General features: G+C 35.0%; 1 protein-coding gene across 1 annotated transcript in view; it reads left to right on the forward strand.

Annotated features, from left to right (window-relative positions):
- Positions 1-483: 483 nt before the first annotated feature.
- LOC141427273 (centaurin-gamma-1A-like) overlaps positions 484-16761 on the forward strand; it is a 205294-nt gene continuing 189016 nt past the window's right edge. The window contains exon 1 of the mRNA XM_074086561.1: positions 484-929. Coding sequence (XP_073942662.1) covers positions 734-929 — 196 coding nt within the window. The 5' untranslated portion in view covers positions 484-733. The remainder of the gene's footprint in view (positions 930-16761) is intronic.

Here is a 16761-nt window from a genome sequence, read left to right on the forward strand (position 1 = left end):
GTGGCGCCACTGGTCAAAAATATTTATTTGTTTCATCTTACATACCTACTACAGAATATTTAAAATTATTCATAATACAAATAATAATAAGTTTGGAAAAATAGTGTTTACTCAATATTCAGATAAACAAAACAAACATTACACCTTCTTAGCCAAACACAAAAATGTATGGCCGCTTGTATTCACAGGTGAGTTTACCGATTCTTTTCAATACAAAACACTATTATAAAAAAAAACTAAACCATTCTAATTTGAATCGTAATGTTCATATAATAAAACTGTTGAAAAATTCGTGAAATAACTCTTCATTATTACAACTCCTGAACACGCCATCTATAAGTCAGCCTCGAAACTACATCAGCTATCGCTGTTCGCACAACTAAACCACGCCTCTCGTAGATGGCGCTGTAATCAAAACGCAGCAAGTGACAGCTCGCTCACGGACGCACACGGACGGAACGCCAGTTTGGTAAATGGCCGCCGCCGGGGTGGTTGATTATTCGCGCCGCCAGTGCGTCGTACGTTGATTGGTTGTTTACATTATTTACATCACAGTTCTAACCAATAATCATCACTGTGACAAGTGTTTCTAATCACAATCAGTGCTACAAACAAGTAAAGGATTAAAATATCGCGTGTGTCGAAAGTTTCTCATCGCGATGTGCGGTATCGTTCGCTTGCGTTGAAATGAGAATGCATCGGCCGGTGTAAATTTGTGGTGTTTCGATTTCAAATGCTGAGTTCAAAAGGCGTTATGTGTAACAGGCAGCATACACAGGCGTGTCTGAACACGTCTCTGTCCATCAGGCAGGAGATCCAGCGCTTTGAGAGCGTGCATCCCTCTATATACGCTCTTTACGACCTTGTGGAGTTGGTTCCTGACCCGCTGCTGGCCCAACAGATCCGAGACCACGTCGTGGCTATAGAAGGTTGGTTCACATTGTTTGTTTTGCTCCTCCATCTATTGTTTACCGTAGTCACGCTGTCTCTAAGGATACGGCGTTTAGATGACTCGTGTTAGATTTAGATAACCTTTTTCGCTATGGCTTATATTCTGCTGTTTATATTATAGTTTAGTTAAGTAGCTCGAGTAGAAACGAATCAAGCTTGCGTAAACTGAAAACTTCAACAAACAAACCATTTATTCTTTGTTTACGATTATACTAACATTTTATTATCTTCAGCAACAAGAAACGAGTACTTGTTAAGAAAATGGAATTATAGTAATGCGCGGTGATTAAGGAAAACATGGAGAAGAAATAATGACAAGCGATGTACCTACTAATAGGGCGTTTTTGGTGTCCGAAGGTCGTTCTTATGGCGAGGAGTTAAGGTTTAGAGTGAAGCTGTATTGTGTTGCAACACACACCCCCTCACTTGTCCATTTAAAGTTCTGACTCACGGGGGACCTACCTGGGTCTACTATATCAATCAAGGAGTAACGCGCTGTCTACGTAAACACAAAAGGTACGGTGTTTACACTATTGTGTTTTTAAATTCTTTATTTATTGGATCGGATCTGATATCCATTCGTGCCCTGGTGAAAGGGAAGAATTTACTAAAAATATTCATTAAGTAATAGGTAAGTACCACACTCGGAATTAAACCATGACGATATATTGCTTGTATTAATCTACACGTTTTGACCAAATTGCAGCGATCATGGTCACGAGCCCTTACTTCTTTATCCTTATTCCTTAGTACTATTATAAATTCGAAATTAATTTGAAACCTTAGGAAAGACATAGGATAGTTTTTATCCTAGAAAATTGCAAAGTTCCCGCGGGATAGCGATAAAAGAATTCTTGGCAAACCAAGTTGCGGGCAAAAGCTAGTAGACATTATAATAGATACTTAGACAATTTATTAAATAACATAATGAGACACGGATATTGAATATTTTTTTTCCTTAGTAGCAATGCAATAAGTAAGGCCTGAAATACCTCAGTTATTACTTTTTTGCACGAAGATATTCCAAATAAAAACGAGGAACTATGTGGGAGGAAAGAATAATATTTTTTTGTTGTTGTTTTCCGTACTAAATTCTCCTACTAATTAAACCCTGTTTTTCTGTATGTTGCTGTTATCTCTTCATGCTTAAATCCCTGAACAGATTCAGATGAAATTTTGAACAAAAATAGTTTGAGACCACAAAAAATCTGCATTAGCATCGTCCGCGCGGGATAGCCTCAAACGATTTCTTGTTGGTTTCAACGCTATCAATAAAGTTTAATCAGAAGTCTCGCAATAAGCACAAAGTCTAGGTATCTAATTTAACTGTGCACTAAAGCTTTTTAGTGAACTATATCTTTACCGTTTAATTCAATTTAATCAACTCAATTAAAAAGAACCGTAACATAAACAAATGAAACCACCAATTAATTAACTGTTTGAAACGTTAACCTTTTGTTTACTATTGTTCTTTAAACGGAAGTATTTATTCACCTACTGTTATGTAAAATGTAAAAGAGTTAAGTTTAATGATCCTACAGCATGCTATGAAATTACCTATGACATTTTGACATTTAACAGAATTGACACAAACAAGCAAGAATCACGCAGTACTAGGTTTGCAATCAATTAAGGTTATTAAAATAATTGTTTGGCTTTATTCACTGATCTGTATAGACAAACACTGTTTTATTTCGCCTCTATAGCAGTTTTCAATGACTGAAAATTACAGCTTACGAAAGACTTAATTAGTATAAAATGTCATGAAATTACTTACTGTTATTTGCAATTATTTTATGTTTTTGTCAAATTATACCTAATATTAATTCGTGTCCCTTTGCTGAAAGCTATCTAATATTAAGTATCTAATTCCTTTGCATTTTTTGTTTACTTTGTATCAAATTTATCTTTTGTCATTTAACCTGTCCTCTCCCAGAGGCACAAATTTGTGCCCAAATTCCTTTGATCCTGTTATCCTGGGAGATGACAGATTTGTCTTAACTATTAAATCCGTTATCATTATTAACGTAACTTCTTAATGATATTGTTTTATTATTTTAAGTTTATCATCAATTACCTCACCTGTTCAAACCATTGATAAAACTTTCATCACTATGTTATAATCACATAATAAAATTTATTTGATTTCCATTGTAACCTCTGTGTTTTTTTATCGTTTTAGATAGAATTTTACTTTAAACGCAATAACAAAATTGATTAAATCTCTTTATCCGGGCCAGAATGTTACTTTTCTTATACTGTTTTATTCCCAGTTTTTTTTTCAAATTTATTAGTGATAGAAGATATACATACATTACTAATATTCCAAAGTTTTTCAAATCCAATTAATAATCCCTCACGATTGTAATCTTTTGCGTGGCTTTCAGTCGTTTTACTTTTATCAGTGCAAATATGTACATCTTCAATTCTTCTAAGACACTAAATTTCTGACAAAGTGATTGTGGCCTTCGATTGAGGATTAGTAGTGAACCTTCATGACGAGTTTCTTTAAGGAATAGTGTGGCGGTTTTCCCTTAGTCTTCCACACGGTTCTCTATCGTTTGCCCGAATTTCATATGACATAATGTACCGTTTTCCATAATTTTCATTTGTCATACATGAAGTAATTTATTTTTGAAATAGTATTTTCTTCAGAGTTGATATTATTATTAAACTAACGTTACCTATTTATTTATTTTTTATTTTATTTAAAATATGGCTTCTGTACTATTTTAGGACAATTTCGCCAGTGTCAAAGTAGCTCCCTTTGGGAGCGACGTTGTACGGTGATTGTAGTTTTTGCAACTTGATAGTAAAATTCCAGAAACCACGTGGAGACAACTTGCGCATTAAAAATTGTCAGACACGAGAGCAATATAGAATTTTGTGACCACTGTTCACTGTTAAGGTTAATCATAAAACATTGCACTATCAAAATTATACTTCAACTAGCCAAAGAAACCAGAAATACCAAAATTAGATACTGTCTACATCCGCCATGTCCGAATGCTACAAATCGAACGTTACCTAACCTACTGCATTATATAAGACGACATTTAAAAAAATCCTGAATCCATATATTTTATGGCGAACGTTGGTATGGCAAGTGAAATTCGGGCAAATGAAATTCGTGCTAGTAAAAGTATACGCTTCCACCCACACCCATGTTCATCTTAGACGTATTTTATTTGTCTCGCTACATTAATTCTTGCGCTGAGTCAAAGGACTATTTTCAGCATCTACGTATCCCCATGGAGAGAACAAATACACTGAATAACAATAACGCATTTGAATGTGAAATTATTTTCATTATAAAATTCGCTGATGTTATGCAAGGTACAATGAAATACTGTAATCCAATTACGTGGAAGCAAATTTATCGTTAACTAAACAAGGTCAGTATTATAATACTCGTATGCCATCGCATAGGTACATTATTATCGACTCAGGGTGAGAATATGGGCAGCAAAATTCTGACCAAGCATGTAAATAAAAACTGCAAGTGACACATCACTTGAGTGTGAGCAAGAGTGTGATAAAGACACATCTATTGTGAGATACTCTTCAGCAATAATTAATAAATTCAAACACAGTTTTGAGAACACATGCGAAAAAATCGAACGGGCTACGGTAAAAGTAGCATAATGTATGAGGGGCTCGGATTTATAATGAAGTCTCGCAGTATAATTTAAAACCAAATTGAAACAACATATTCATAACACTGTGTAACTTCAACAAATCTCCAACGATCATGCTGAAATGTTTAATTTTAAGGAATTATATTATGTAAGCTCATTTTAAATGAACTGTATTGTTCTTATGAGTAAATAAAGCATCTCTAAACCTAAACCTGTATTTAATATTTGCAAATCTATTGTTGGACTGGACAATGTGCCCCTTTATGAGGTATAAATTTGTTTGTTTTATTTGACTGTGTATACATATAATAATTGTACCGAAAAATTAAATAGGTACCCTCATAATCACTAGCAGAACATGTACACAATCATAATGATAAGGCCATTTTAAAATTTTCTTATGTATCACATATAAGTACCCTATATTCGTTTTTGGTAATAACTTCGATCACCATTCTATTAGTTAGATAGATAATGTTGAAATAATATCATTAAATCATCGTAATTAATTACATAATTCCAATTAAACTTTCATTCATTAATCAGCTTAGCAGCAGCATTGTCGACAATCGTATATAATTTGCATTAGAATATGGCAACGTCTATAACCGCTTTTTACATTCGAGAGTAGGCGGTATTACAGTCAAGATCAAGGCCGTTTTTTGTCCTTCATAAACTATTTGCGTAACACCATGAGTTGTAAAAATATTTGTATAGCGTCGATGTGAGTATTCCATTGTTGTTAACATTGTAGTTTGAGTGCTATTTCTTTTATCAGACATACGTTTGTTTGATTCAACAATGCGTACTACATTTTCCACATTATTCGTCTGAAGCTATTATTTGATATTACATTTGTATTTTGTTTAACATTATCATTTGCAATCAGTCATTTTAACTTTTTAGGTTTAAAAATTTCTTGAATTTGAATGAATGAATGATAAAGCCGCCTACAGCTAAACTTGGAAAATGTCTCTATGTATCTTTGTTTTCTGTGCTTCTTAGTAGTAGTATTATAATATAGTAGTATTTATGGTATTCAATAAAAAGTCATTGTATTGTTTCAATACGTTTGTTTCAGTTTTCATTTTAAATCTCTAGTCAATCAAAATGAATTCAAAAACAGGAAAGATTTTTCTTTGAAGAACAACTCTAATACAACACGTTTTTAATCAACGCTGGAAAGAAACTCCATTAAGTTTCTAATTACTTAAGACTTATCTTCAAATGCAATATCAATTAAACTGTAAACTGTTACAATGGAGCCCTCTTTGTTTACATTGCTTCATTCACAACCCTTCTCCTTACGATATAGGGTCACTAATTCTTAGAACTCTCCTTTACTTTGTTATGGTTCAGGACGACGTCCTAGGTAACCCAGGCTTGATTTAATATTGCAAATACCTTCAGATCATCAATCCTTGTCAGCAAAGGTAAGGCTACCCTCTGTTAATTTTGACACACGTTACTAATTAATGTCGGGGTGTCACGTCCAATCAACGTGGATTTAATATGGAGCATATGAAAAGGAATGTCAGTTGGGGACGTCTGTCTAAAGGGTTTTTGTCACTGAGCCTTGGAAACGTTTTCGTCTGTTTTATAATTTAGGAAATTCTACGCATGCTTTTGATGGAAAGAGGATTATGATTTTTTTGAAATCATACGGCTATAAACCTAAGAGATAAGATAGTACCGATAGTACAGTGCTTCTAGTTTCTTAACACCTTTAACAGTTGCTGTGTTTCGAGTACTTAAACATGGTTGAAAAAGTATATTATTGGAAATGAGAGCAATTAATTGGGCTCAGTGATCCACGATGCAGCCATTCTGGACTGGACTTGTTCTCGATCTTAAAAGCATTCTTTTTTCATTCATGTTTATTTAGAACTCTGCAACTGTCAAAGATTTGAAGGAAGTTGAAGCTCTGTAAGTTCCTGAAGGCATTGAGCATACCTATGAACGTAAAGACCATGACCCAATGATATCGTTTCAAAGTCGACAAACTTGAAATAGAATAAAGTGAAGGTTCAATTATGTACTGTTACAAAATCAATCCCTTAAAAAAACAAACCAGACGGCGATATAAATATCATAAAAGTGCTGAACAGTTTTATATCACGTAAGCTCCTGTTTGTCCAAAACAACGAAAAAGTGGCATCCAATTTGGCAGTAACACGATTAGACGAACCGATCCATCAAGCTGGAAAAAATTGTACAGTATCGGGTTTTACACGAGCAACATCCAATTACCATGCAAAACAACCGCATTTTTTGATAAGAAGGAAAGCAAAAGATAGGTAAGGTAAAGCATCGATGCGTACCTTTAGACACTGGTAATACCAGAGAGAACGAATTGTACTTCAAATCTAGAAAGCTAAGGCAGCCTCTTGTGACTGTAGTTTCTACACCACCTACTACTTCATACTTGAGCACAACGGCGCAACCATGCTTGGTGGCAATCATCATCATCATCAGCTGGAAGACTTCCACTGGTGAACAAACCTCCCTCTTAGATTATAGTGGTGGTAAGAACAACACATGTAGTGGACTCACCAAAAGTTCCTACCTACCACTAGCTGGAACTGTGATGATTAAAAATAAATCAAAACTACAGTCAGAGTTGATGTTCCTTCTCAATCCGACTAAGAGCTTATCTTAATTCTTTGTTGTTTGTTGAGGAATGTTTGAAATACCTAATACTACCTTTTCTTTAACAGTGCTCGCCTTTTTCTTTCATGTTAAATTGTTTGTGTTTGATAAGTCAGGGAAACGCAAAACGCGGAATACGCTGCATATACATATCTATAGAGGCTGATTTCTATCTGTTTAAAAAGTAGATACTAAAATGGTAACTTCTCAGAGGAGGCCTGTGCCCAGCAGTGAGACGTATATAGATGTATAATGGGATGATGAAAAATTAATTTGGTTATATCAGCATTGATCCCATAAATGCTTATAAAATTAAGAAATGAAATCAGAAAAATCTTGGTACTTAACTAAAATCAGCTCACTGAAATTTTTATTTACTTCATTTCCAGTAAACAAAAAATAAATAAATTTCATTATTTTTAAGAGAAAACCTCTTTTTTGAACAAGGCGTTAACTATTATGCTGAAAGAAATGAAATCAAACATGACGCCGAGCCTCCACGCGACAAGGCTCTACCGACTGTCACAAACTATTCAAGGTGTATAATTACTTGATGCTCCCTTCATAATTGCCTAGTCTTATCATATCGCATGTCATTAATCGCTCATTTATGTCGCATTACCTCAAGAAACCTGAGCCGTGCTAATTGTCCTACAGTTCATTACGGCTGATTCGCAGAACGTAGCTCCTAGGTCACGGTCAGCCGATTATCTCACGTCTGCCGCTAATCCGTAACGCGATACGATTCGTGGCTTCAGTTAATTCTAAGACACATAGCTCAAATGTAACCTACATAAACAGGTAATGTATTTAATGATATAATTTTTAATTTTAAGAACCTATGGCGGCCTAGCTGGTTTGGCATTAATGCCAAACCAAGAAGTTTTGTGTAAAATCACTTTTGAAATTAGCCACAAGCATTAGAGTGAAGGAACTCATTGCAATGCAAGTTAACTCGCGTAAACATCCGAAGTCATTCAGCTCTGTCTGAAGCTCAAAATCCGCACAGCCCACGTGGAACGTACAGCCCAAACCCTCAATCTACAAGAGGTATATATCCAGCATTGATATATTATGTAGGCTAACTAGTATATAACAGCTTGTAGCAATGGTGTTGCATATGTGCAAAGCTATTACTCTTCGGCGTATCAAAATCATCGTATGCAAAGGTTCTAAAAGTTACGAAGTTTCATTTCTAAAGGGCAAGAGGTTGTGACCTTCTGGATCGCAGCCAATTCTTTTTAGCTTCGTACTCTTAGAATGTTTATCAGGCGTAAAGGTTTTTATGTCTAGTATTTTTTATAGACTGTTAAATTTGTGTAAGTAGTTTGGTTCTGCTTTGTCCGTAGTTTTCAATTTAGTCGAAACATTCTTTGTATAAGATAATTTGGCTTCATAATCTGGATAAAAAATATGCTGTTTGTGAAGAAATATATAAATTACAAGGGATTGAAAAAATCAGTAACAAGAATAATAAGAATAGGTATATACAATTATTGAAATATAGACAAAACTAAAGATAATTAAGTTAAAAGGTAAACCCAAGTAGGTATACTCGTAGAAACCGTAGAAGTAGAAATTAAAGTTTCAAAAACACTTTAAACTGAAAAAGATAAATTTCAAACAACGATTAAAGTGAAAGTTTTTGAGCCACTTGAGAAAGATCAACCCCTTTTAGGAAACAATGCATTATTCAACTGCGTACAAACAGATGTCTGTGTTGCTATTTTTAAGATCCAAGACTGCCAAGTCCAATGTCTAGTGTTACACGGCACATGGCAACTATGACGGAAACATAAATATTCCTTAGTGTTTTGGTTCCGATGGAGAGAAAGGGAAACAAAGTGATCAAAGGGATTATGTCGGAGCTCCTTTAAGCTGAAACGAGGTTCCATTGCATTAAGTTTAGGATTCTAGAGAGTACAAAAGAAACATCAATCAGTTGCCAGTAAAATTAAAGTTGACCATGCTCAAAAATCAAAACGTTTCTGCAAGTAGGCCACAAAGAGCTCTTTAAATGTCACCTTTTAGGGTTCCGTACCCAAAGGGTGCCAACGGAACCCTATTACTGAGACTTCGCTGCCTGTCTGTCTGTCTGTCCGTCCGTCTCTCGCAGGGCTCTATCTCTTGAGTCGTAACAGATTATGTATTACTGTGGCTGCTATAACAACAAATACTAAAAACAGAATAAAATAAAATATTTAAGGGGGGCTCCCATACAACAAACGTTATTGTTTGCCGTTTTTGCTTGATTTAATAACGGCAAAAGGTAGACGCTTGAAATATTCACAGAATCTTTAGTTGTTGTTTTTTTGCTAATGTCTAATGTTGTATAGATAATGGTACGGAACCCTTCGTGCGCGAGTCCGACTCGCACTTGGCCGGTTTTTTATACCTTTTTACTACCTTTTTATTTTATTTAAGAGTGGGAAAAATTTATTGATACGAATTTTGACGCAGACAAAATATATCAGCCTATTCCAGACAAAGTTTGCCTTATACCGTAACTTGTATGTATTTTGAATTCAGAACTAAAACAATACGGGCCTTGTACGAGCTCATGATGAAACTCGACTTAAAAGTTTTGGCGTGGAAACAATATCCTACGAAATATGGTTGCAAAGTTTCTAGAAATGTTTGTGTTTTGAGTTAAAATTATGATTTACCATTGAACTATAATATATTTGCCTTGCTTCTTCGCTACCAACCGTGTACCACGAAACTGATGAAGAGCTACATACTTCATCGATTTCGTCTGGCTGTCTGTTCTCCTCTACAGACCGCATTCCTCAACCAATTCTCGTGAAATAGGTAATTGTGAGCAGGTCTTATAAAATTCTATACCTATATATTTAGTTGATTCAGTACTTGGAAAATTGATATCGTAAAAAATATCATGACTGTCATCTATTTCGGTAAATTCACAAGGTCTACAGCTCACAGAGACACGTGTTTTACTGAGCAAATTTTTTCAGCTACGTAGCTTTTTTTCTATGATAAAATTGATAATGGTGAGATGCCTATGTCCAACAGTGGATGTCCTACCTAAGATTGTTAATTGGGATTGGAATTGGATAGTGGATTGGTTCTTCAGGTGTTGCAGGTGTCCATGGGCGACGGTAATCGCTTACCATCAGGCGATCCACCTGCTCGTTTTCCCCTATACCATAAAAAAAACATAAATTATCTGCTCGACGAACTTCTCGATTGACAATATCTAACGAAAAATTCAACCTAGTAACCTGATGAACGGAAACCAGTGAATTTTTAAAAGTTTACAGCAAATTTAATATCAGACTGATTGTAAAGCTTCGTCCATTATTAAATTTCTTTGTTAATTACCGGGTTACAAGGAAGGGTTATCAATTTATTCGTTCTGTTACAAGTTACAAGATTCTTTTGCCATTCCACATTTGTTTTTGAACTCTTTTGCATAAGGTTTATTTTCGTTAAATTGCCTGTTCCATTAGTTAGGTACGTGTAGTTTTTCTTATGTAAGTATACTATGTTAATTAGTTTCGTTTCTTAAATTAGTTGTTTGTTATAAAGTACCTAAATATGTGTATACACTATATTGTTAAAAAATAAAGAAATAAACACAAGTGATAATCGTTGAAATATGTAGGTACATATTCGAAGATGAATTTATCCCTTTAAGAGATATATTATTATTTATTTATCAATCGGCTCCAATGAGTGTTTTTTTTTCAGCTAACTGATGCTATTATTTCTTGTGTATTTACTAATGTTATATCTATATCGACTACTTAAATAAAAAAGCTCGAGATTTAATCACGACGATATTGGTACAATCACTTCGACGTTTCAGCGACATTCAATGAACAATGTATTGGGCAATGTGACCGAAAAGTAGAGATAATCCTAGTGATATTATATCGTCATGATTGATTAAGTCTTGTGGTATTAATTACACGCATCTTTATTTCCATTTACTTCTGCATTCAAATTAAGTGAAATCTAAGAACTGGTATTCAAAATTTAAACCCAAAGCGAATGTCATAGTTAAATTTTAATATGTTTTGTTCTCAAATAAAATTTCACTTTCTCGGCAGAATAGAAATTCGGCCTTGGCTTCATTCAATGCTCCAAAATATTCTTAGTGCGGATTCAACCATGAGAAGCGTGAGAATTGTAACAGACACAACATCTGAATGGCCATAATTAGGCTGTCGGCACTCGGCTTTAAGCTTGATTAACATCTAATGCTAGAACAGTTGTCAAGTCTTCATTACTTCAAGTAGATTGCCTAGAGGTGGTGTTGTCAAGGGTAAAATGTGTGGAACTGTGCTGCTTGGTTTTCCATAATCATACAAATACAATTGCTTAAGCTTATGAGTATATATTGTATTGTATTGTATAACTCTTTATTGTATAAAACATATGAAAATAACAGTTAACAAAGCAAAGTATAAAGGCGAACTTATCCCTTAAAGGGGTCTCTTGTTAACCTTTGAACAATTGTGTGTGTATTGTGTTGTTATATGTATTTCACGCTGAAACAGCTGGACAGATCGGTAATGACAAAATAAATATTTAATAATAATATATTTTCAAAAACATACACATTGAGAAGAATCGTGAAAACCATGTATACTCTGTTCCAGCGGCAGGGGAAAAAACTTCCTATGGACAACCATTCGCATTCTCTAAATATTTATTCTAAAACATGATACAACAAGTTTTATTGTCTTGAATGACCACTTAAAGCCCATACTTTAAAAGTTTATACTGAGGGCAAATGAATATTTTGTCCGATGTACTTATCGGACAAAATATTCGTTGTTCAATGTTCGTTTTTTTGATTCAGTAATTATTATCGAAATCAAAAGTTTGACATTCTCGACATATCTAGGTATTAATAAAACGATTTTTAAATATTATTGGCTGAATCAGTCAATGATAAAGTAATTACAATAATGATTCGTTGTATTAATCATCTATAGGCACTTATGCCCGGATGAGACTAATCACTAGAGAGCATAGTTCCTGTGTTTGGAACGTGAGCAAAATATTGTTATTGTTTGATGCTCAATAATTATCATTACTCTGCTCAAAATCTAAATCAAAACATTTATTCTGCAAGTAGGCCGCTAAGGGCTCTTTTACATGTCACTTTTAAACTACCAGCGCTTTCGGAAAGACCATCATTGCCGAGAAGAATGTGCCGCGTCTTTAAATTTGTATCTTTAAAACAACAACAATAGCTAATAAAATTAGATAACTTGATCTGAAACTAACTGAACAAAGGTCTAAAATCTAAAAATATCCCGTTTTTTTCGAGCCAAACAAAATTCCTAATGGTAGGTAATACGACGAAGATTGCTGCTGCATTACAAAGCTTAAACAGATAAAGAAATATAACAGACTAGTATATTGTTGTAGTTCTGGTCGGCCTTCGATAAATTACGAGTTCATCTATTGCACTTTTAGTCGAGACTAAACATTGTGCTTTTCACGACCACCGCGAGGAAATAAAAAACATTTATTATCACAAAACAAACAATATCAATCCAAAGACTGCGTTACTTCCGCCGATTTTAGTTTTTCTTTTGTGACATAAGTATTTTTAAACGAGTCTGTTCTCATTACTTAGCTTTGACGAGTTCCGTTAGTCATCTACTGTCTTCTTTCTTTTTCATCAGGTCCAGTTCACCAAATGATACTTTCTGAATGTAAATCTTGACTAGATGATAAAAATAGGTGTGCCCATAAAATTTTAAGGTTGCCCTCAATTTCCCTAGGATACCATCATTAGAATATCTTGACGTTGTGCCCTTTGGCACCACGTCAAGATCTAACCTCAGGACCACCTCGAAAGTATACTCTTTCGAACAAAAAATAATTTTGAAAATCGGTCCACAATTGGCGGAGTAATCGGTGAACATAAAAAAAGTAAAAAAAAATACATACAGTCGAACATCGAACCTCCTCCTTTTTTTGAAGTCGGTTAAAAATAACGAAAGGATTCTGAACTAACACCCATTACTTCTGATGAGCTTGATGGCCAAAACGTTATCAGGCTTTCAGTCTGCATCGTGTATTTTGCAATAAAGTTAAATTAGATAAATAAAAGCCAGTAAACATAGTCTCCATACAGACTTCGCCCGTGGTCCTTGAAGTGTGAAATCGTAGTACCGTTGCAACTCCAAATAACGGGTGATGTATAAAAGTTTCTTGCGATCCGTCGCGCTTGGCGTGTGTGGACGATATACTGTTATTAGACTGTGATATGTCAGTTTGATGGGTAAATGAAGTATAGGTATCGAAAACAAGATTATCCGGTAAATAGCTGAAGCTTTTTTGTGAGATTTGTGTTGTAATGGAATAACTATCGCAGACTATCGACAATCTTCTTCGATAGTTTTACCATTTATTTGACCACGTCATAGTTTTCCCACCAGACCAGCTTTCGGAACATACTCGTATTAGATTTTTGATAGGATGGGATGATGCCTGCCACATTCAACATCGTCGAATTAGCTTAAAAACTGTGTGGTGATGAAGAACGGCATCAGAATCAAACGTAGACTTTTGGAATATTAGAGAGAGAGAGACATTTGTTTCTACATATTCGTTACAAAGAAAGCTACATCATCATCATCATCATCTCAGCCTATATATGTCCCACTGCTGGGCACAGGCCTCCTCTCAGAACAAGAGGGCTTGGGCCATAGGTCCCACGCGGGCACAGTGCGGATTGGGAACTTCACACGCACCATTGAATTGCTTCGCAGGTTTGTGCAGGTTTCCTCACGATGTTTTCCTTCACCGCAAAGCTCGTGGTAAACTTCAAATGTAATTCCGCACATGAATTTCGAAAAACTCAGAGGTGCGAGCCGGGGTTTGAACCCATGACCCTCTGCTTGAGAGGCGATAGGTCAAACCACTAGGCCACCACGGCTTCTGAAAGAAGAAAAGCTACATCAGAAGAAAAATAAATAAAAATCAAATGATCATTGAATAATATAAATTGGACCAAACTGAGCACAATGCTGCAGCAAAGGCGCTGTTTTTCAGTGGGACCCATTTAAAACTAAACACATACTAGTAAAAACTAGAAGCACAGTAAACGACACAACGCCAGTGAAAAGTAATATAAGACAAAATCTAAGTTTAGACTCAGATATCCACTACAGACATTTTCTAAAAGCGTACCGGATACAAATAAAATAACCTTTAAAGTAATAGCAACACGCAAATAGTTATCTCAGTTCTTTGACCGCTACACGTGAATCCATAATCATTTCAACAACTTCACACAAACTATCACTTATCCGATTTATTTTACGAACCCTTTCTACTTGAATCTGATACAAGCCAGACATCCCTGTTCAACGTATTAAACCAAAAAGAGATAAAAATCGTGCCTCTGTGTGACAAAACACGAATCTCACACACACTATGAGGAACAACTCGTTTGTAAAAAAATGTTATTACCACGTGGTGAAACAGGATTTAGAATATGCGGTTACTGAACTCGATCGAAGACTGTTGGTCAACTGGTTAAGAGACACAATTGAAAAGCAATATGACACTCGAATGCAAATAGAGGATGTTGTTGATACTGATTCCTCCCACGTGGTCGACTTTAACGCTTCTTTAACGTAACTGGCTGACTGTGACTTGGTCGAGATGTTTGCATGCCTTAAGTAATAAGTTATCTTGACCTACAAGAGCCATAGATGTGATAATCAATGACAGTGAAAACTGGTTTTAAGAAAAAACGCCAGTAAAAATAAAAATAAAAACGCCCGAAAAAAAACGCCGCTTAAAAAGACAATTAAAAAGTAAAAAATAATTATGCGCTACCTAGCTGTTGCCCGCGACTTCATCTGCGAAGAATTCGTTTATCTCTATCCCGCGGGGACTATGCTGATTTCCCGCAAAATTAGCCTAAGTTAATTTAGTATAAAGTATCTAGTAATATTTTTTTATCTAAGCGTTGTCGGTGTCGGGGTTAACATGAAACTAAATATGTTGTTTTTTAAAGTATTAACCTTAGCGGTCCCCCGACACCGACAACGCTTAGATTAGACTTGTTTTTTCCTTTTTTATTTTTATTTGAAGTTTTTTAAAAGCAGTCTTTTTTATTACTTATAAAGTCATGGATAGAACATTGTCTGTCCTGCTCCAACATCTTTTTGGTCACGTGCTTTATCATAGGTTCAAATTCAAACAACACGTCTCACCATAGACAAGCAATTTCTACTCTCGAATTTTTAGCTGCGCAAACTTCAAAGGCTATTTCCACGTCAACATTTGTTTTTAAATTCAGTATGCCAATTTTGTGCTTCGCGTTTCCAGCCAGCATTGATGACAATGTCAGCAGATCAATATTGCAGCTTTTGTTTGTTCAGGCAATGTTGACTCGACGGCAGGAGACAGAGGGTTTTTGCTGAAAAAAAGGGTGTTATGTAATCAGCCCTTTGTGCCCAGTTTTTGGATATGCTGGTGTTTCAGGTCTGGTTGTAATCCCACTTATGTTATACCCAAATGCGATAGGTAGTTTGTGAGTAAACTACCTATGTGTGTGTGTATTTGTGTGTGTAAAATTATAGAATTCGTTTATTATTATTAAGTTTAAATAAAAACGTACCTACGTCGTAAATCTGAAAATTTGATGATCTAATTTTAACATGTGTAAACCATTATCAATCTCACATTTTACAAGCTTTTCTTTATCTTGCAATGTATCTATGTAACTACATAAATATGTAACCAACTGAATTTTGACCCACGTCCAGTAGTCAGATTGACTTAAAATTTGGCATGTTTACGAGTATGTAACCCCAATGATAATACATTAATCTGGTAGTGAAAATCTGGTGGTCCGGCCAAGATCGTCTCCGCAGGACGGAACTCTAACGGTTAATGGCATCGACTTTAAATTTGGTACGCAAATGTAGTTCGGATAACAATGAAAGTACAGTCAATTTGTGTCAACAAAATGTACAATCAGCAAAAAAGCTTGCATTAAATTTTTTAATTTTTTAACAAAAACTTATTGTAGTAAGTTTTATTAGCGTGTAGAATAGAAGTAAATACGTCAAAAGTTAATGCACCCTGATTAGGTTACCTTGCTACTATTTTGTCTAAGACCTTCGCCTGATAGTCAATTGTTTATTTATTAATTCATAATTCACTAAAGCCGGTAATAAACATTATGCTGCACCAGACCAGAACGAGCGAGATCACAATACATGCATTACGCAGGCGCATAAACGAATTGCGTGATCAAAAAAATCATGAATGGATGATTACCGTATTATCATTGAAATGAATGAATTAAATTGATCTTAAATGGGTATACGTGTTCACGTAGACGTCAAAAAGAAAACACATACACATACCCAAGTGTTTTCTTGTGTGTTTTGATGGACTAAACCAAATGATCAGGTAGCAATATGCATGGCAGAGATTATTTCAAAGTCAAAGTCAAAATATCCTTGTTCCATTTAAGAACAAGCATTTAAGTGTGGATGTTAAAAAAATCTGCTACCAC

The sequence above is a fragment of the Choristoneura fumiferana genome, chromosome 4 (genome assembly GCF_025370935.1).
Source record: "Choristoneura fumiferana chromosome 4, NRCan_CFum_1, whole genome shotgun sequence".
Taxonomy (NCBI): domain Eukaryota; kingdom Metazoa; phylum Arthropoda; class Insecta; order Lepidoptera; family Tortricidae; genus Choristoneura; species Choristoneura fumiferana.